This window comes from Brachyistius frenatus, unplaced genomic scaffold (genome assembly GCF_029030835.1).
Source record: "Brachyistius frenatus isolate BFR_SWC_R1_liver_20210118 unplaced genomic scaffold, ASM2903083v1 Contig_36, whole genome shotgun sequence".
NCBI lineage: Eukaryota > Metazoa > Chordata > Actinopteri > Embiotocidae > Brachyistius > Brachyistius frenatus.
The window spans coordinates 2,677,391-2,698,387 of NW_027210635.1; the positions used below are offsets into that span (position 1 = coordinate 2,677,391).

The 20,997-nt window shown below is 41.3% G+C and overlaps 1 protein-coding gene across 3 annotated transcripts; it reads left to right on the forward strand.

The window, feature by feature from the left end:
- The first annotated feature begins 882 nt into the window (after positions 1-882).
- Positions 883-19,400, forward strand: slc29a4a (solute carrier family 29 member 4a). 3 transcript variants are annotated; one of them, XM_069701375.1, is made up of 11 exons: positions 883-1,096; positions 3,277-3,661; positions 7,872-8,003; positions 8,122-8,235; positions 9,125-9,253; positions 10,228-10,302; positions 10,436-10,704; positions 13,983-14,103; positions 14,402-14,589; positions 17,090-17,330; positions 17,493-19,400. In XM_069701375.1, exons 2-11 carry the CDS (start codon positions 3,427-3,429, stop codon positions 17,636-17,638), a joined length of 1,650 nt encoding a protein of 549 aa, XP_069557476.1. In that variant the 5' UTR covers positions 883-1,096; positions 3,277-3,426; the 3' UTR covers positions 17,639-19,400. The 3 variants fall into 3 exon arrangements, with proteins under 3 accessions (XP_069557476.1, XP_069557478.1, XP_069557477.1); XM_069701377.1 differs by having other exon boundaries at positions 10,436-10,695; XM_069701376.1 differs by having other exon boundaries at positions 883-1,037.
- The last annotated feature ends 1,597 nt before the right edge of the window (positions 19,401-20,997 follow it).

A 20,997-nucleotide genomic window follows, 5' to 3' on the forward strand; every position in this document is an offset into this window, starting at 1 on the left:
GTGATGCAGCTGCAGCATCTGGGTCTGCGGTGCTGCACTGACAGCACACCTAACAAGACAGCTTTACCATTTAGCTAATTCCCATCTGGCTGGGCTCCTCTGTGGCAGCAGTGGGGGTGTGCAATATGACGGGGCTCCTGCCAATAATAAAGCATTAGCATATTGAACTGAACTGATAAAACTGTCAATCACAAGGAGGCTCTGCTGCCAGCATTGTGAATGTGTGTATATGTGTGCACATTTTAGAAAATCTGTTATTCCCCTCCTGTACTTTCTTTTTTTCTTTCCTGTCACTGGTTCTCTCATACATATGCATTAATAACACACATGTATTTTAACACATAATGCCAATAAAGAAACACAAAAAACAGACACTAATGGAAAAAATAAGAGAGAATCTCTGATAAAAAAAAAAACATTTTTATAATGTATCCAGAGGCCTACTGTAATCTATGATCTGAACTATGAATTCAGCAAACTTAACACCATTATTATCCTTATTCTTGTTTTATATCTGTATAACATTTAACTTATTGCTTTGGCATTTAAATACACTGAAACAGAGTGGGGAATTTGGCTCTGCAGGGTTTATGGATAGTTTTACTCTAAATTGTGTGCATTTTTTCCTTTTCCTCAATTGAAAAGTAATTTTTGTTCCTAGTTTGACAGATTTCTATGAAGTATAACCTACAAATAAAACAATACACTCTTCATAATTTAAAGCTGAACGATGTAACTGTTCTTTTGAAAAGACTGATTGGAAAAAATGAAGAGCCACATGCAACACGCCCCCCTCAACCCCCCCCCCCCCTCCATCTCTCTCCTCCCGCCCTCCCCCTCACTCTCCTCATCCATCCATCCGCGCTTCCCTTTTTTTTTTCGTCCTCTGCTGCTGGATGGCGCGTTAAAGGAGCGCACGCAGGACGGCACCGGGGCTTCCCTTCTGTCTGATGGAGACGGGCTGAGGAGTGGATCCAGGTCCTGGCCGGCAGAGACCACCTCGAGGATCTTGCAGGAAGGACTTTGCTCCAGTTGCGGTAGGACAGCTATACGGGAGCGGACACAAGAGACAGGAGCGAGAGGGGAGACACGGGAGGTAAAGGGGGCCATTACTAACCTGTTGTTAGTGTGTTTTTGTTTGTGGTTTTAGGGTTTTGTCACAGACAAAAAATACAAGGAGCGATAGAAAAGCGACACGGCTGGATTATATTTGGATGGTTCTCATGATGATTTAAAAAAAAGAAGAAGTGAGATGATGATCTGTGTAACATCCACAGCTCAGCCGTCCTGTTTGTGCCTTTGATTAATTGCATTTTTAAATATTTACGCGAGCGTTTAAAACACTTTGATCTGAATTGGAGTGAACGAATTTTTAAGCCACAGATTTATTTTCCTTACATGTGGCTCAGGATGCAACCTGAGATGATTTTTCTCATTTAAGTCAACAATAGAAACTGCAGCATGATATTAGGCTGCAATTCAATTACGGTCGCTGGCTGAAGCCTTTTCATTTAGACGTGGAAGGCTACGAGCGCCGCCTCAAGTCTGGACGTGGAAACTGTGCAGAACATGACTCTGAGACGCAAGTCAATTAAGCATCAATATTAGATTTAAAACAGCCACACAGCCTCCACTCAGTGAGCAGCGCTTTCACTATTTCATCCATTTAATCACCTGTTCCTCCAGTCTACTGGAGGCCATGGATGTTACAGTGATGATAACCGTCTTACATCATCTGATCCCGGCAGCTAGGGTTTAAAATAGGATCCCACTTTAAAAGCAGATCAGCCGTGTTCCCCCTCTCAGTCGTTTCATTTTGTGGGCCAGAAGTGAAATGACACTTGCAGGCTATCAGAGGTGAGCAGGCGGGCAGGCAGTGAGCAGCTCTGCGTGTCCGCCAGTGTTTGCGCATCCGCATCAGGTGCGTGCAAAAGAGGAGCTTTTGTGCTTTTTGTATGTGTGTTTGCTTAAAGAACAAAGCAGTGATAGCTTGTAATAGTGACATTGTCCTCCCTGATGACTGGATGAAAACATGTTTCAGCTGCTGTAATGACAGAATGGAGACCATGAGAGGTGTTTACACATTTAAACATGAAGCGGAGGCTCTTTGCTTTTCATTTCACCTCAGTCATTTTTGATTGTTGTTGAAGATGTTGCCGATAGAGCTGTTATGGTTAGTGGATCCACAAAAAAATTATTAGTATCTATTATTCAAGATGATCGTTTTCAGTGGTTGTTCAAATGATCGGTGGCTAAGATTAACTCGTAATTCATCTGGCTGTAAAGTGAAGTCTCGGGCCATTGATCAGACAAATAGCAATTTAACTGGATCAACCAAGGGACAAAATCCAGGAGCTATGATTCTAAAAATCATTTACTATCAACACCAGTCTGTTTCATCTGGAGGCCTTTCTTTATGGTCTACTTGGGCATCAGGAAATGAGTATCTTTTACTACTTTCTGATGTTTTACTGACCAAAAGACTAATAAAAAAAATAATGACAACAATAGTTAATTGCTATTCCTACTGCATAATGTGAAATGTAACTACTACACAAATAAAATGACAATTTGGGTTTTATAGCTGTTTTTTTTTTATATATATATATCAGAATTCAATAGCTAATAAAGAACATTAACTGATTTGTTTAAAACAACTTCATTACAAATGTTGTTGCAAGTATTTTGATGACTGATTAAACTATCAGTCTGTTAAAAGACCCAGAAAGAGTCTATTAGTCTATTAATGCATTAGTTTAAATAATAGCGAATCCAAAAGTGATGTCTTCAGGTTTCATGTTCTTCCTGACTCGTAGTCCAAAACGTATAATATACAATGAGATAACAGAGAAAAGCAACAAATCCTCACATTTGAGATAGTGTATTTCTGCTTCATAAATGACTTTAAGTCATAATCGATAACTGAAGTTGTAGCAGATAAATTTTCTGTCAGTTGTGTCAATGATTTTCTCTTTCACGTTCTCCTCTCTCCTCTGTCGTATAGTCGTATGTCTTGCGGTGTGTCTTCATTGAATGCAGAGCTGCGTTTTGTTCACCTTGTCTGTCACTCAGTCATGCATCCTTTGTTACTCTGTTTCTGTCATTTAATATGCCTCTTTCACATGAACTCGTGCACAAACACACACAGCAAACGCCATCTCTTTGGGGCGTCTAACCTTGACTTGTTATTTCAGTGGGCACTGACATTATCATGTTTTTTCTACCGCTGCCTTTTCTTTTACATTTTAATTCTGTTTCCTGTTGTTTCCCCTGCAGATCCTCCATCATCTGAAGGTCTCCTGCGTCTCTTCCAGGGCGTGTCGCTGGGATTGTGTTTAAAATGCACGCTCCCAAGAGTGTGCAGCTTGTCTAGTCAAGAGGAGTGTTTAGTGTGTATTTGTTTGCGGGCGTGCCTCAAGTGCAAAAATGGGTTCGGTGGGCACAGAACGCCGCAGGCCCACGCCGGCCCAGACGCCCGAAGAGAGCAATGTGTGGAGGGATGGAGGAAGAGCTGGATGGAGGGAGGCAGGGCGCGAGGGCTGGAGGGAGGGAAGAGAGAGCGGCGTGGTGCAGAGCTACAGCTTTGACTCGTACCAGCTGGAGGAGGAGGAGATCAGTAAAGATGCCCCGGAGCGAGGAGTTCTGGCTCTGTCTGAGCCTGGTGAGGCCGTTTCTGTTCTACCTATCTGTGTGTGTGTGTGTGTGTGTGTGTGTGTGTGTGTGTGTGTGTGTGTGTGTGTGTGTGTGTGTGTGTGTGTGTGTGTGTGTGTGTGTGTGTGTGTGTGTGTGTGTGTGTGTGTGTGTACTATTTATAAAGAGAGAGACAAGGAAGGAGAGAGAGGGATTTATCAACAACAACAATTTATCAAAGTGAAAAAAGGAAGAGCACATTAATCCTTCTACTTCTCTAAAACAGCAGAAAAACCAAGTGTTTCCAAAGAAAACTCTTTGCCATTGATTATTCCACTCGTCTCCAGTTAATTTAAAATTGAATTTCTTTGTAATTTTACAGGTCTGTGTAACAACATGCTCAGATGCACCCTGTTAGCCCCACACTTTACATCACGCTCCATATGCAGAGAGATGGAGGATGACAGTAACACTTTTTGTTTGAGCGTCAGAAACTCTGTGGCTGTTTGTTCCAGATCTCTCAAACTTTGAGACATGGAACCAATATTTGTCTGCGACAACTAAAACTTGCTTGAACATCAACTATCACAGATTATGGAAGTTAATGTCAAATACAAAAGGTTCTGCTGTTACAACCTACCCCATTAGGTGAGTTGTAACACCTTCTGGGGACTGATGTAACACAGATGGGTAATTTGACAAAATAATATTCATACTTTCCAATTTGTGCAAGAATGTTATCAAAAAAAAATAAAGCATAAACAGTTTTATAGTGAACAAGTAAAAGTGAAAAAAACATTTATTTATTTTGAAACTATACGTTTAGTACAAAAACAGCTGTGTGTGTTTGTGTATGTGTATGTGTGTGTATTCCTGTATTCAGAATGTATTTCTTAATGTACTTATGTCACATAAGGGTTTAGTCACTTTCACTGTTGTGGCAAATGTATGGCTGCCCCATTTTGAGTCTTCATAATGAGATGATTATGTAATGAGATGAGATTATGTAAATAAAATAACTGTATCTGATATTCAATGAACAGTAGGCAAAAAAACGTTTTGTTTTTTTTAACCTGTAAATCATTTTATTTGTCGTAAAATCCACATTGCTGCTCACACAGACATCATCTGTGGCCTCTAAAAGGAAATGGGAATGTACGATATTGATGACAACACCGCAGCTCTTTTCTGATTGCCGACAGTGTTACAACACTCCCTGGTCTTATATACACAGAATACCATGAACATCTGTAATGACATCCATATTGACTGCTGGACTCTTGGGTATGATGTGGCTATCAAATTTAATAGTTCCACGTTCTTACACTTGCCTTTTTAAATGCAAATAACACTCCTTTTTGTAGGGCAGTGGCGATACGACAGTAGCTTGATGACACAGAGCCATTTATTCTTTCTTTAAGGAAAACCCTGAACTAAAATATATCTATTTCTTCTAAGAGACGAGGAAGGAAGGTTGGGAATAGATGGAAAACAGATTTGATGGGTGGCAGCGTCAGATCAAGGCAGTGGTTGCCAGCGCTTTGGACAGCCATTTTCTTTGAGTTATGTGTCACAAAAACAACAGTGAGTTTGATGGAGCTGCCGGTGACTCAGCCGGTATTAAAATAATATGAGTGAAAACGACCAGTCAAGTTGGAGTCGGTGCTAACTTCAGCTGCAGGCTAACGACGTTGCTTTTTTCAGCTGAAAGCTCTCAGAGTGGAAGATAGGTAGTTTAGCTTTCTGGCTTCAGCTATCTTGAGTGTGTGTGTCCTCTCAAATATTGACTACTGTAAAGACATTGACATTAATATCGATACCAGTACATATACAGTGTTATCTGTTAGAAAAGGTGGGAAAAAAACCATCCTGTTCTTGACAGCGTCTCCAAGCAACACCCGCTCTTAAACATCAGTCAGCTGCTGCCACGGGAAACATCAACCCAGAGGCTCGAAGCTTAGAGGATGTTCCCAATAACATGTCCACACCAGAAAGGTTTTATTCTCTTCTGAAAATAGGAAACGTATACACAGCGGCCATTATTATATTTCCTTTCAGTAAAAATGAGGAGATATTAAACTTCTGTTTCCACTTTTATAAAAATCCCCGCTATAAGTCACCACAATGGCAGATTTTGTTTTCGCTATTTTCTACATTTTGTGTGAAAAATTAAATCAGGGGGAAAGTCGAGATATGTGATGTGTGTATAGATGATGGTGGAGGCGGGAGGGAATAAAAGCAGCGGCAGGGAGGGAAAAAAAAGGGGGCAGTGTATGTAAAACACAGGAGGCGGGCATGTTAACAGAAAATTGCTGTGTTGCCTGGTTACAAAGGTTGCACAAAGACCACGTTAATCAGATCGTAAGCGACTGAGGACACACAGCGAGGGCCGCAGATAGGCACCAACCCTTTCTCTGCTCCCAGTTTCGAAATCTGCGTCTTGCTTATCTTTTGCTGCTGTCTCCGCTGCCCTCCCTTCTTCCTGCAGCTGTCACTCTTCATAGCTCAGCGCGCAGCCACCACAACAGACAGAGGATACAATTAACAGAGATGAAACAATACAGGATGCACATATGTGGCAAAGCAGGCTAAAAGATTGAATTAATCCATAGCATGTCCTTGGAGTCCTTCACCTCCACTACAATCTGTGCTTCTACCAAAGGACTGAAAAACAATTATTAAAGGACATGGAGGCCCAGAAATGGACGAGATTTGGTCGCTTTTTTTTTTTTTTTTTTTTTTTTTTGCAGAGGAAGGGAAAGTTTATATTTTGTTCTTTTCTGAATGTATATTTTATGTAGTCGTTCCATGACATTACAGATAAAAGCAGAGGTGCCCAAATTCTTTGCAATGAGGGTACAAAATGTAATTTAGATGGAGAGCCGAGGCCAAAAATAAACGGTTATGTTATGTAAAATAAAATTGACTAAAGTGGAATATTTACAGAAAATTAACATTTTTAATCTAAAATAAAATTTCGGAATAATTAAAACACTATACTTTTATCTGTATAATAGTAATTTGTAGAAATGATTTTTAGCTGGCAGCCCAAAGTCAGTTATGAGGGCACACTAACAGCTCATGAGCATCAGCAGGAGAGAGAGAGAGAGAGAATAGCCTCATTATTCATAGATAAGACATAAACCAATGTAATTTATTAGAGAAGCTTATCAGCACTATGCTGTACATTGCAGTAAAACTCATATTTTTTTTAGGTTTATTATGTTTTTAGCTGCAGTTTGTAGTCGTTAGCATTTTATATAGAATAAGCATAATAAGCACAAGCTTGTCCAATGTTGTGGTGGCCCAAAACAAAAAGGTGTGGACCAAAAATCATTTTCACTTTGTCAGTTTCTCCACTGAAATCTCTGTCACACATTTGGCCTGTGCTGGATTTTCTGTTAATGGGGTGGCTGTGATCTCTTTTTCTTTCTGAGCAGTCATAATGATTGTATAGCAGTAATTATGCTGACAGCACCATTTGCTTTATTCTGAATTAATCTGCTATTGTAAGCCCAAAATGCTTCATGTCCTGTAGGTACTGTGTTATTCACACCACAAACGACAGCAGAACAGTAGGAATGGAAAAGCCTCCAGGTGTGTGTGTGTGTGTGTGTGTGTGTGTGTGTGTGTGTGTGTGTGTGTGTGTGTGTGTGTGTGTGTGTGTGTGTGTGTGTGTGTGTGTGTGCCTTGTCATTGCATATGGAAATTTGAAAGAAAATCTTGTGGACTACTGAAAAACAGTGCAGATCCATCCACAGATGCTGTTAACATAGTAATAAAGTAGTGACATAAAACAGTGACAAGCATTTTTTCTTTTTTGTCTGCTGCAAAATCGAAATGAAGCCGTTAACAGTCGGCCTACAGGATTAGAAAAAGATTATGAACTGTTATATAAAGAAAGTGCAAATCACTCCGTACTCATTCAACATTTCAGCTGCAAAACACAAAAGTTCAGGTCTTTAAATGAAGCTACTCGATCAGCAATTCACCTGATCAATGTTTCACCAGCACAACAGGAATAAATTCTTCTACCACATTATCTGCTCCATCAGTTGAGCGGAGGCGACAGTTCCTGCCGTTGCTTCGGCTTCGTTCATCCTGATGAGTTTCACTGAAGGTCGACTGCGACGGCTTCAGCTCTAATTCTGATGTTTTGAAGGCAATTATATCCGCGCTGTCTGACTGTGATTTCATACTGCTTTAATTCTCTAACCCTTAACTCCCTTTTCGCCGCTCAGACTTTGAGGAACCGATCCCTGACGACCGTTACCATGGCATTTACTTTGCAATGCTATTGGCTGGAGTGGGCTTCCTGCTTCCCTACAACAGCTTCATCACTGATGTGGACTACCTGCACCACAAGTTTAAAGGTATAAATATGCATGAAGCCCACCTATGTGCTTACAGACCTGCACCTATAGAGAACGCACAATTACACACAAGCAGACTGCACTGTCTGAAGTCACAGCTCTCCTGCGTGTGTTTCAGGGACGTCCATAGTGTTCGACATGAGTCTGACGTACATCCTGGTGGCCCTGATGGCCGTCATACTCAACAATGTGTTGGTGGAGAGACTCAGCATGCACACCAGGATCACCGTGGGTAAGTCAGGGGGGAGCCTGGTCACAGAGTGAGATTCAAAAAAGTTCTCCCTAGAAACTTCTTCGGTTACTCATTTATGAATGACATTCAGGGAACTTTAAGGCTCATCAGTGTGGAACACACAGAGCAAAAATGGAAAGACGTTACAAGAAGAAAAATACACTTTGCTGTGGTTCCTCTGTGGTTTTTGTTCATAAAATGTGTCAAACAAGGCTGATGGCTGTGAATTCAAGAGTGGCCGTCTTTCAAGGGAGAGGCTATTTTTCTGTTTTGCATTTTTAAACTTGCATTTTACTTTCAGATTTGAAAACATTTTTAAGTGGACTCACTGCTATTCAAATAAACCGTTCGGATTCAAGTGCAGGCTGATTTTATATTAGGCTTGTCAGACTGGAGAGATTTGTATTTGGCCCTAAGTTATTCATTAAAAAGCTGCTTTTTTTTTTTTTTTAAAGCTTCTTCATGTCTTTGCAGTGTAAATTACTCTTAAACTGTGATACTGAAGATTAACTTAAAAATATTATAGCTCTTCAACCCACCCGATAAAAAATATCCTTGAGCCAAACTGAAAAAAAAAGTTATTTAAAAATGTATGTACCCACGGAGAAGTTTGATACCTCCACACATATATGGTTCATGTAAGTGCACATTTTCAGCACAGAAGCCTCTGCAGCTTAAAATAGCTCTGCTCGCATCGTCGAGGAAATGTCTTTTGAAGTGTGTTGTCCGCTGCAGAGCTCGTCTGTGGAGGTAATAAACTGGGGATCATACCTCAGACGAAGACAGTTGTGTTTCTCACGTTGGTCTGTACAAATATGTGCTCAGTCATGCAGTCACTACATGGACCTGGATCAATGACGTCTCCTGGTGTTTCTCACTTCCTCTGCAGGTTACATCTTCGCTCTCGGGCCGCTGGTCTTTGTCAGCGTGTTCGACGTCTGGCTGGAAAAGTTCACAACCAGGCAGGCGTACGTCATCAACCTCGTGTCAGTGGGAGTGGTGGCCTTCGGATGTACAGGTACTAATAATTATCTTTTTTTCTTTGGATCTGACTCCATCTGATTAGAAACCTGTCTACCTTACACCCATCCCACCGATAGCGTAAACCTGACTGCACCACAGGCCTGTCAATCAAACAGACATCCCACTTTTTGAGGCCTAATATCTAATTAATGATGGACATATTTTAAGATGGACGCCAGAAAACTAATAATGAGTGATTTTAGCAAATGACACCATATTGACTCATGGAAAAAAACATTATTGACTTTGTATTTCATGAGAGAAGTTGAATGGGGGTCTATGGGACCAGAGCTTTTTTTGGAGCCAACCCTGAGCAGCCCTCGTTGATATTGTAGTTTAAGACACTTCCACACTGGCCTCATTTTTCAGTTTCCACTTTTATGTACACTCAATGAATTTAACATGGAAGTTACATTGCCATGAAACTCATATTATGTACTTTTTAGCTGCGCAGATTTTACAATACGTAGTCATTGTGGTTCAGATTTTAAAGCACTTAATAATAAACAGTATAAGCACGACTTCTCACATGCAGTGTTGGCCCAAAATGAAGAAGGTGGGGGCCAAACTTGGCCCGCGGGCCCCAAAGCGGGCAGCTCTTCTGTAGAGCATTTAGTGGTTCAGTAGCCAGACATTAACCTCAAGAGTTTGTGGAAACCAAAACAGAGCTGAAATAGTGACTTTTCTCAGGTGGCTAAAGAATGCTAACTAAGTGTGGTGTCTGTCAGAGCTGTCAAATGAACAAGCAGCAGGACAAACAAACCCAGTGGAGGTTTCAGTCCTCGCTGCTGCTAATGACTTTTCAGACACTGAAACACGGTTTAATTAGTGGAGGTCTGGAGGTCAGCAGCTTCTCTCGAGTGCTGTGTGGAGGCTCAGGAAGCTGCCCCTCTAAATAAATTGTGTTGTTACAGTGTTGACTGTTAGGCCTCTGTTTGCACTGATAAGCACCTCCTCCTGCCTCCCCAGTGCAGCAGTCCAGTTTCTATGGTTACATGGGGATGCTGCCCAAGAGGTACACACAGGGGGTGATGACTGGAGAGAGTAAGTACACTCACAAAGGCAAAGAATTGCACCCACACAGCTCTATTCTTTGCTAACGTTCTCATCATCTTCCTCACCCCTTTCCCTCTTCCTCACTCGTCTCCGTCTGTCTGTCTTTGCACTCGCCTCTCAGGTACAGCCGGGGTCATCATCTCCCTGTCCCGCATCTTCACCAAGCTGCTCATCACAGACGAGAAGAAGAACACGCTCATCTTCTTCCTCATCTCCATCAGCATGGAGATGCTGTGCTTCCTGCTTCACCTGCTGGTACGCCGCTCTCGGTTCGTCCGCTATTACACCAGCCATGCGCCGGGCAAAGGTCCAGCCAAATGCCATGATCCAAGGGACAATGGGACGGGATACAGGGTTCACCACGATGTCACTGCAGAGGAAGTAAGATTTGTAAGTTAGTATGTTTTCTTGACTATATTCCACATGTGTTTTGTGTGGGCTATGTCTAGCAGGCTCAATCAGCAGGTCCACTAATTTGTCCCAGACTGAAATATCATTACAATCATATGATGTCATAGGAAGACATTCATGGTCCTATTGACTTTTTTTTTAATCTCCTTAATTTCCTTCTGGCGCCACCATCAGGTCAACATTTCAATTTGTCCAGGAGCCTACTTTTGTTTTTAACTAAATACCTGCTAAACTAATGACATGCACATCATCTTCATCTGCTCTTGGTGTTTAGTGCTAATTATATTAGCATGCCAATATGCCCCCAAATTTTATTAGATAGTATTATCTTTGTTAGCATACTGGCTTTAAACTATTGCAGTTTGTGTTGGCTGGTGGTTAAGCTTACAAAAGATATAATTTTAAATATTATATATAGCCACGTGAAAGAATAAGTAGCATGGGTGTTGTTGGCCTTTTTGATTAATTTGATCTTCTTTGAAACAGCACCTACAGATAAATGTGATAAGCTTGTTCACTCATTTATTCAATACAAATATTAATAGAAGTAATATTGTTCTGTGGAAAAATTAACTACACCCTATGTCTCAAAAGCTACTATTGCCCCCTTTTGCAGAAATAACTCCTTTTAGGTGATTTCATACATTTTCAGCAGTCTCTGATATAACCTTGCTGACATTTTTGACCACTCTTCGTGCAAATATCCTTTCGTTGCAAGATGTTTTAGGGTTTTCTTGTGTGCACCTGTTACAGATCTCCCACAACGTTTCAGTGGGACGCAGATCAGTGCTGTGACTCAGCCACTCCACATAATTTTTCTTTTTGGTCTGATCATTCTGTTCAGTGCACATTATTCCAAACAGCCTGCAGGTCTTTGCCTAAATGTTTAATGGCAGACTGTAGATTTTCTCTAATGGTCTTTTTAGACAGTAATGGCTTTCCCCCCCCCTTTTATTCAAATTATGAAAACGACTTCAAAATGTCAACTTTATGTCATTTGTTTGAGTGAATGGCCTTCATCTGTCGGCACTGTTTCTAAGAGGATCAAGTATGAGCAAAAAGCCAACAGTTTGAATGGGATGTACTTATTTTTTCACAACACTTTATAGTAGAGGGCTGCTGTGCCCAAGTAGGCTACGTCCCCGCAGAGCTACTGCTCCAAAACGGTTCCTTACATAGTTTACTATAGATGGCTATATTTACCATTTAAATTGAGTGGCCAAGTTAATCAAATGTTTCCACATTACAATGAAATATAAAAGCATCCGCAAAGGCAACTTTGTGCAAATCTTTTAATACAATACCCTGCAAAAATATTGAATTGAAAATTATTGTGACTCCTTTCACAGATCAGAAAATGTCTGAAATCTCAATTTTAACACGCACTACAAAGCAATTGCGCTTCAGTAGCTTCAGTATTTTCTTGAGTTGCATTTTTTAACGTTTGACTGAGAGATTGACTCCTTCACTTTACGTGGACCAGCAGTTTCCCTCATTAAAGTTTCCGTTCCATGTCTCATTCATCAAACCCTTCATAAATGCTTCAACACCAAACTGTGTCTGGACTCAGGCTGGAAAGAAATGTCACATCTTTAAACTGATGTCAGGCAACTCCCATGTCCTCGGTGGTTTCTGTGAGGAATGAGTGTCCTCGGTGGTTTCTGTGAGGAGTGAGTGAGTGAGTGAGTGAGTGAGTGAGTGAGTGTGTGTGTGTGTGTGTGTGTGTGTGTGTGTGTGTGTGTGTGTGTGTGTGTGTGTGTGTGTGTGTGTGTGTGTGTGTGTGTGTTCCTCGTCTGTGAGTGTGCTCACAAGCACTGAGGGCTGGGTTTGTTTAAAAACGTAGAATCATTTATTTAAGCTGTGGGCTGCGTTTTGGCTGCCACTCAGAAAGAGACACACTGAGAGAGGAAGAGCAAAGGATTTTGGGAGGGGTTGTTAGGGTTGAGGTATGCAGCGAGAGCGAGCAGCGGTGCGGGGGATGCAGAAAAAAGATGGAGAGAGAAAGAAAGAGAGAGAGAAAGAGGTTGAGGCCTCCTGTGAACACAAAGACAAAGAGAGTCACGATGCTTGGAGGAAAAAAGGTTGGAAGGAGGAAAAGAGTGTGAGACAGAGGAGGAGAGGCAGGCTGCCCAAAGGAGGACGAGCTTTACAAAAATGATAGAAACCCAGAAGGAAGATGAGGAGGGAGGGCAGGAGAGCAGGAGAGCAGTCATGACAATGAGAAACAAAATGACAGAAAGAGAAGGGAAATCCACATGGAGACATGGAGCTAATACTCCTCATCACACTCTGTGTGTGTGTGTGTGTGTGTGTGTGTGTGTGTGTGTGTGTGTGTGTGTGTGTGTGTGTGTGTGTGTGTGTGTGTGTGTGTGTGTGTGTGTGTGTGTGTGTGTGTGTGTGTGTGTGTGTGTGTGTGTGTGTGCGTGTGTGTGTGTTCTGAGCTTTCAAAGGGAGACACCGCACCTCAGGCTGTCATCTTTTTAACATGTGCATGTTTGTGTTTTTATGTCGTTACGCACAAGCCATGTGTGTGATGGACGTCCCTTCGGTGTTGTACCTCAGTGAGTGTGTGTCGGTTTCTGTGTCTCGGGGTTGTTTCTGGCAGCTCTTTGTTCTGGTTGCCGAGGGAACGAAGACAGCGCTCTGTATTATGGGATAATCAAGAATAGTGGTTGCCTTCTGGCCCGCAAGTCCCCCCAATCAACTAATGGATATGCGCGCGTGCGTGTGTGCGTGTGTGTGTGTGTGTGTGCGTGTGTGTGTGTGTGTGTGTGTGTGTGTGTGTGTGTGTGTGTGTGTGTGTGTGTGTGTGTGATGTGCCGATAAGGAAGTGTGTATTTTCAGAGAGAGCGTAGAGGGATGTGTCTATAAAAGAGAAGATGTGTGTGTGTGTGTGTGTGTCTCCTTGCAGTCCCTCTGACATCATTACATCATCGTGCAGCCACTCGCAGTCATCCTCGCTAATAGCTGCCGCCATAAAAAGCTGATGTCATGAATCCGGGAAGCCATTACTAATGAAAACACTGAAAAGATAAAGGTCAAACCTCAGCGACTGAATATGTTTATTTACTGTGTGCTGGCTACCTCTAGTGTTTTCTTAATGAACTGTCTGTGTCCTTCAAAAAGCCTGGAAACTGAAACATATTCAGTAATTAACACAGATCAATACATTTTTTTCAAGCACAAAGGAATTTAACTCATCATTTATAAAATTCAGATTTGAGACTGAAGCTTTTACTACGCGTGTCTCTCTTCAGGGAAACGGTGGGACAGGACCGTCCAATACAGAAGAAGGCGTTGAGGACTTTGTGGGTGGTACATATGTGCGGTTTGACGCCCCGAAAGCCAAGATAAGGAGGAGCTGGCCCGGTGTCCGAGGTACTCCCTGTTATAATCTTGTCTACTCACTGCTTAATTACCCTCTGACTCCCAACAGATGGATTCAAAATTTAAATGCATCCCCTGGTGATTATTGGGATGAGGAGTGTGTTCTTAGCGAGCTGACCTGCACAAGTGAAGCATTAGAGTGTTAAATATGGCCCTGTGTGTGTGTGTGTGTGTGTGTGTGTGTGTGTGTGTGTGTGTGTGTGTGTGTGTGTGTGTGTGTGTGTGTGTGTGTGTGTGTGTGTGTGTGTGTGTGTGTGTGTGTGTGTGTGTGCGTATGTTCTCTCACCAGACATGATCGTGCATCGTTACGTGGTGTCCCGTGTGATCTGGACCTACATGCTGTCCATAGCCGTGACCTACAGCATCACTCTGTGTCTGTTCCCCGGGCTGGAGTCGGAGATAAAGAACCCCATGTTAGGCGAGTGGCTTCCCATCCTCATCATGGCCACCTTCAACATGTCCGACTTCGTTGGCAAGGTGAGTTTATTTTTAACCTGTCATGTAAAAACAAACAACAACAAAAAGATGTTAAGACAGAGTAAAGACAGTGAATGTAAATAGGCCTCACACGACTTGATCAGACAAATTAATGTCAAGGAGCATTTTTTAGATATTATAACTTACCAGAATTTTACCAGTTGTTATAATAAAAAGGTGGTTTCACTATTCAAAGCATGTACATGAGCCTACAGAGCTCCTTGTATCCTGTGTCGATGTAAGCGTAACCATTTCACTAGTTTCAGATATTTCCTCCCAGACGTTTGTGTGCTCAGACAGTGTTTCGAAATTGTTTATTGCTCGAATAGAACAGTTTTTTATTAATGTTCTTAGTGAGACTGCTTTTAGTGCCTCGACCTGACTGGAGCTCCAATCAGCCAAAATAACTGAAACCACCTGTGTGGGTATGCCGGGCCTAAAAAAAACAAAAAACCTTTTCAACAGATCATTATGAGATCTTTATTCATTTCAAATCTGTTTAGGATTTACAAAATTACACTAGAGGAAAACTTTTTCCCGTCTTGTGCTCTGTTTTAAGTTTAGAGAGTGGGCACTACCTTTTATTTTTTTATTTATTTTTTTTTAACACTGATTGAACAGTTTAGGAAAAATCTGTGTTTCCTTCCATTCACATTATTATTTGGCTACATAGTTTATTTCAACTGGGAAAAGGGTATTAATCACAGTTAAGTAGGTGTTTTCACACATCTATGTTGTTGTGGGCTGTAAGAGTGAGACAGAGAGGTGAAGCTGTTAGTAGACGAGTGACAGGTGTAGAAAACGGTGGCAGTTTTCCAGTGCAGCGTTTATCATCGCTGTCAGAGGACAGAGGTCCAGTTTCCATGCTCTCACTGTATTTGGCTTCAGCAGGTAGCGTTTTTTTTTTAATTTTTTTTTGGGGGGGGGGGGGTTGAAATTGCTCTGAAGCCCACATTACATCACCTGCCAAACAGACAAAGTTAGCATCTAGCTGGGGACGTAGTGGAACATATAGCAGCTATAGAGCCTCTCAGGCTCTATAGACCAAAGACGGAGATAAAAACAGATTGATCATTGGACGCATAGGCAAGACAACTTGAAGATACAGCTGGTATTCGTTAACTTAAGGCCCTTTCAGATATGGGATGTTTAACATTGTTGACTTTGCTGAGCCGTTAAAGTAACAGTGGGTGACTCGTACATTAATGTTCCTTTCAACTTTATTCGGGCGTATAAACAACATTTCAGAAAGCCCTTTGATATGCAACCAATCAACTTTACACTTCCATTAGGATTTTTCTTTTGCAAAATATTTTTGCCTCAACAACTTCAAAAATTCTTTGCTTTCAGTCAAACCTGTCACATCTAAAGTATGTGATGGACAAAGGTTGCAACCTTCTTAGTGTCATTACCACGGAGGTTGTGATCGTTAGTGACACTAAAAATGTCTTTCTGTCAGTTTGCCTACATCCATAATTCTCAGTAAAGTATTGAATCACAGTAAATAAATCTCAGTCTGTGCCTTTTTACTCATCTATAATAAATATTATTAGAGCCCATGCCTGTAAACAAGATGGACATGTAGTTGTGCTTTCAAATGTTCCATGATGTCGAAATGTTTTAGCCTTTGAGTTCATTAAGTTTCATAAAAAGCTTTGATTCAGGTTATAGTAATCATTTTGCAACCTTTAATCACCATTATGTGTATGACATGCAGTATGTTTGCTGAATGACATTTACATCTCAAGTTACTTCCTCAAGTATAAAATGCTCTGGATTAACTTGGATACCAGTATTGTTATTGTTTTCTGATGATCCCAGACATTATGAGGATGACTCCGTAGCATTGATTGTACTGCACATCAAGCATCACGGCTCTACAGTAGACAGAAAGAGAAAGTCATACTTAAACACCAGAGCTGACCTTGTGAAATTGTTAAAGTTGTCGCCCCATTTATTAAACCTGAGAGTAAGGCTGAAAAAAAAGTCTGATATATTTTTGGATAATTACACTTTGCCTAAAGGATTTAGTCAAATACTCAGAGGGAACTTATCTGGTGTCCTTCGGTTATAAATTTGACTTCGAAGGGAGAAAAGTTTGTTCAGTGAAAATTGTTTGGGTTGTATGCTGTGACTTTGTCCTCATGGCAATTAAAGCATTTTGTTGAAATGGAGGGGAAAAAGACAGATAAGGTAGGAGAGGAGAAATTAAATGGAAAATGGAAAAAGGAAAATGAAGGTAGCTTAGAGGTTTAAAAAAAAAATTAAAAAAAAAAGAGGTCAGGATAAGAAGTAGAGGAGAAAAATATACCGATATAAATTAGTTTTCTTTTGCATTTTGGCCTATTTGTAATTCTCCCTGGCAGGTCACTTCTTTGTAAAGTGCTCTAAGCAGTAGAATTAGTGCACAGCAGGGTCTCATGTTCAGCAAATCCACATTTCATTTCTACCTTTCATTTGAAGTTTTCACAGAATATAACACCCCCTGCTATCTCCTCAGATCCTGGCAGCGCTGCCGTACGACTGGTCTGGAGGCCGCCTGCTCTTCTTCTCCTGCCTCAGAGTGGTCTTCATCCCTCTGTTCGTCATGTGCGTGTACCCAGCCAGCGCACCCACCCTGTCCCATCCCGCCTGGCCGTGTCTCTTCTCCCTCCTCATGGGAGTCACAAACGGGTATTTTGGGTCCGTGCCGATGATCCAGGCTGCTGGTCAAGTGCCGCCTGAACAGAGGGAGCTGGCAGGTGAGCGTTTACACCCATTCGTGACAAATAATTGTATGCAGGGAGGGGTACCTTATAAAGGCTTAAAGACACATTATAACACTTTATATTTGCTTCAGAAAACTCACCCCGACCCTGGATGAGATAGAGTTATTCACTGCTCTCTCTGTGTCCCTCTACCAGGGAACACTATGACAGTCTCGTATATGACAGGACTGATGGTCGGCTCTGCGGTGGCGTACGCAGCTTACAGCTTCACCGCTCCAGCAACAGGAACACACCCCCCCGCGCTCAACGTGCACGCACCTGCAAACGCTACAGGGTATTGAATGTTCACATAAATTAAAACACACATATATATATATACATTTACACACATGCAGCACGACCAGCCATTTTCACAAGACTGATGGACTCAAGTCCAGCTGCAGAGGATGACAAGACATCTGGGAGGAACTCAACCCCCCACCCCCACACCCCCCAAAAAAAGGAAAAAAAACAAAAACTGGCATTTAGTTTTTGGAGGAAATGATGTGGAAAATAAAGACACACATTTCTCCACTCTCTGGTGATCCAGTGACCTTCAAACGTCTGCTGTGATGAACTTCCCCGGAGGTGCAGAACAGGAGCTGTGCCAGCGGGCCGACAGAAGCCCTGCGAGTGTCACACGGTGAAATTACTGCGTGCATACGTGCCAACACATCGTCTGACATTTGTACAGTGTAAAGTCAAGAGATACTCTGCAGCAGGAGAGCGAACGGCTCGCCGCTTTAGAGGAGACCTTGTATCGTCTATGTTGCATTTAATGATTTCTCAGAGCTGTTGCTAAGTGGAGAGGTGGTGTTCGGAGTGGGTCCTGAAATGGTGATTCATATTTAGGTGATATCCTCTCACTGCAGTCGAGGGAGCCCTATTTAACTTCTAGTGAAACAGAAGTTATAGCATTGTTAACTTCTATGTTACATATTTGTGAGTAAATTGGATTATGTGGACTGAGTCTTGTTATGATAGAGAATTAAAGTATTGGAAATATAATTAATGTTTCTGCAGAGTGAAACACAGCACCCTGCAATCCACTAGCTAACGGCAAAGTTTTATAGGATGTTAACTAGTTCCTCTAAATCACATTTGATTGAACACGTTTATATCTCACAAGGAAAGTTCACAAGGAAAGAGAGGGAATGATTAAAAATATATACTATTTTTGACATGTATTTAGCACCTAACAAGATAACTGAACAGTTAACATCACGACCCAGATTTTGAACATTCTGGGTTTTTGTTTATCTTTAACGTCATGCAAGATAAATTCATTTCCACTACATCAGAGTCGGTCCTTAATTGGCTTTCCTCATTAAAAAAAAAGAAAGTACTATAAATTAATGGTAAAATAAACAGTGTCAAAATAAGGAAGTAATAAGCAAATTTCACATCAATTCTTGCACTCACAGGTTAAAAAAAAAGAAAATGTTAAAGTGGTTTGTGTCCTTCTGAGCAGTGCCTGTGTTTAACGTCCATGTCGTAATGTGGGATATCAGGGGGGGAAAAACATTTAGTGCCAAAACGTCTGCCTGTTTGTGTCATTGGCTGAGCAAAGACTGAATGTTAAGTTGTAAAAATACAGACTGAAATGCACTGAAGGCATTGAAGAGCTTTTATTTTCACTAACGCAAAGCCTCTAGAGCGAATCAGAGTTCTATCTTTTGTAGCTTTATTTGGTAGAAGTGGTCTGGAGAGCTTAAAGCAGCAGCTTCTCAGTTCCTCCACTTTTCCTGTTGGATTGGATTAATTTTTCAGTGATTCAGTGAAGATCAGCGGAGTTCGCAGTTTATACATTATGAAGAAAAACAGGCCTCAGTGTAGAAAGCCGTGAAGTGCACTGCATTATGTAGGCGACGGCTTGAACGGAGCTGAACATCGGCTCCGTTTGAAGAACGGCAGGGTGCCATTTGGGAGCTAACCTCATTACTGTATGTATGTCCCGCTGTGCGAGGGGCAATAGATTTCCTGAGGCCTCACGGAGAGCTGCTGGGTTTGAAGGTGATTTGAGTTATTTTTGGTCCAATGTGTCATTAAAGGACATGAAAAGTCTCTTTTCTTCTCTTGCTCTCTCCGTCTCAGGTAGAAAAAAAGACATTTTAGAGGGAGGGAGATCCCACTTTTCAAATGATGCATTTTTATCAAGAGTTCATGTTGAATTCACACCTGTCTGAATGACTCAAAGCAACAGTTTTAATGTCTAGAGAGGACTTTAAAAAGATACCTCTCTCCTGGTTGCAGCAGCCAGTAGAAGAGTTACAAGCTGCAATTCTCTTATTTTTGCGAAACTATTTCTTGGCAGGTCATTGGGGTCGACCAACACACACACACAGGTTGTTGTTTTTTTAAAGCTTTAATGAGCTTTTGAGGGACTTGTAGGCAAATTCAATTGTTTGAACATGGCAGGCTCGCTGTTTCAAGTCTTTGAGCTAAGCTAAGCTGAGTAGGTGCCATGTCCACAATTTTATTTTGCTACTATAGGCTTCATAATTATAACTCTGGGCAAGAAAGAGAATATGTCAAAGATAAATTATTCAGTGTAGAGAAAAATGGTTTTACTGGTCTGAATAAAATAGTAAGCAGAAGTAAAGAAGAGCTGTTAGAAATAAGTAGTGAAATAAACTGTTTAACTTTAAACTGCTCAGGGGAGAAACTGAATCCTGCAGAATCAGACCACAATGATTTCACCACTTTAAATCTTAATGCTGATCTACTGTGAAACTACTGTATGCACATTCAGTTTTTATTTTTCACTCACCATTTCATGGACTGGTCCCTGGCATTATTTGCTGTATCCAGAGGGATTTATGAAGAAGAAAAAGCTTCACAAAAAAAGAGATCACCCAAAATTACCACAGCCGACCACTCTGACAAAATCACCATGACAGCAGCCACAGCCTAAAAGAGAAACGTGTCAGGAAAACACATTAAACAAGAGGCAGAAGGTATATTTGGAGAGCAACTAGACTGAGCTGTGGAGCAGAGGGCAAAGGACTATTTAAAGTGGCTGTGGAGTTTGAAGGTTATTCCACAGCTGGGGAACGACTTTCACAGAGACGTGGAAACACATTGACCTGTTAAAACTGGAGGAAAAAAAATATTTTAATTATACACTTTATTTTATCCTCAAGGTCTGATGTCTTTCAGTCTGCCATGTGACTTCCTGTTTCTGTTTCTTCAGGCACTATCTGCGATAACACTAGTTTTTCTCACTGCTAACAGCAAAGAATTTCATCCGACACATCACACTGACTATTTTAGACTGAACATGTGACTGCACACTGTGAAATACCAAGATGGTGTAAAACAAAAGATGGTGCATATAGGTACTTTGTATAGACTGTATAAATATCCGTTGTAACATATGATATTTTGCAGACGACATTTGTGAAAAAAGAACAGTTTAAGAGCTTTAGGGAGCCTTCATAAAGACCAATTAAAGAATTTGATGCCATGAGATTAATTTGGCCTCCTGCTGGTGCCGATATTGCATGAAGTTTGGGTGTCTAATCAGCTGCTGACACATCACATCAGCTGCTGATGCAAAATCCTTATGTATAACTAAAGATTTAAACCAAGTTACTCATTTTCTGGATTTTTCAAGCCTAGTTTCAGAAGTGGAGGGGAATTATCTCACAAAGTTAACCAG

Bases quoted from the DNA above. Each gene is read 5' to 3' on its own strand.
- slc29a4a (XM_069701375.1), top strand. From the start codon at position 3,427: ATGGGTTCGGTGGGCACAGAACGCCGCAGGCCCACGCCGGCCCAGACG. The intron at 10,705-13,982 runs GTAAGTTAGTAT...GTCTCTCTTCAG, and splicing joins CTGCAGAGGAAGTAAGATTT to GGAAACGGTGGGACAGGACC. The intron at 14,590-17,089 runs GTGAGTTTATTT...CTATCTCCTCAG, and splicing joins TGTCCGACTTCGTTGGCAAG to ATCCTGGCAGCGCTGCCGTA.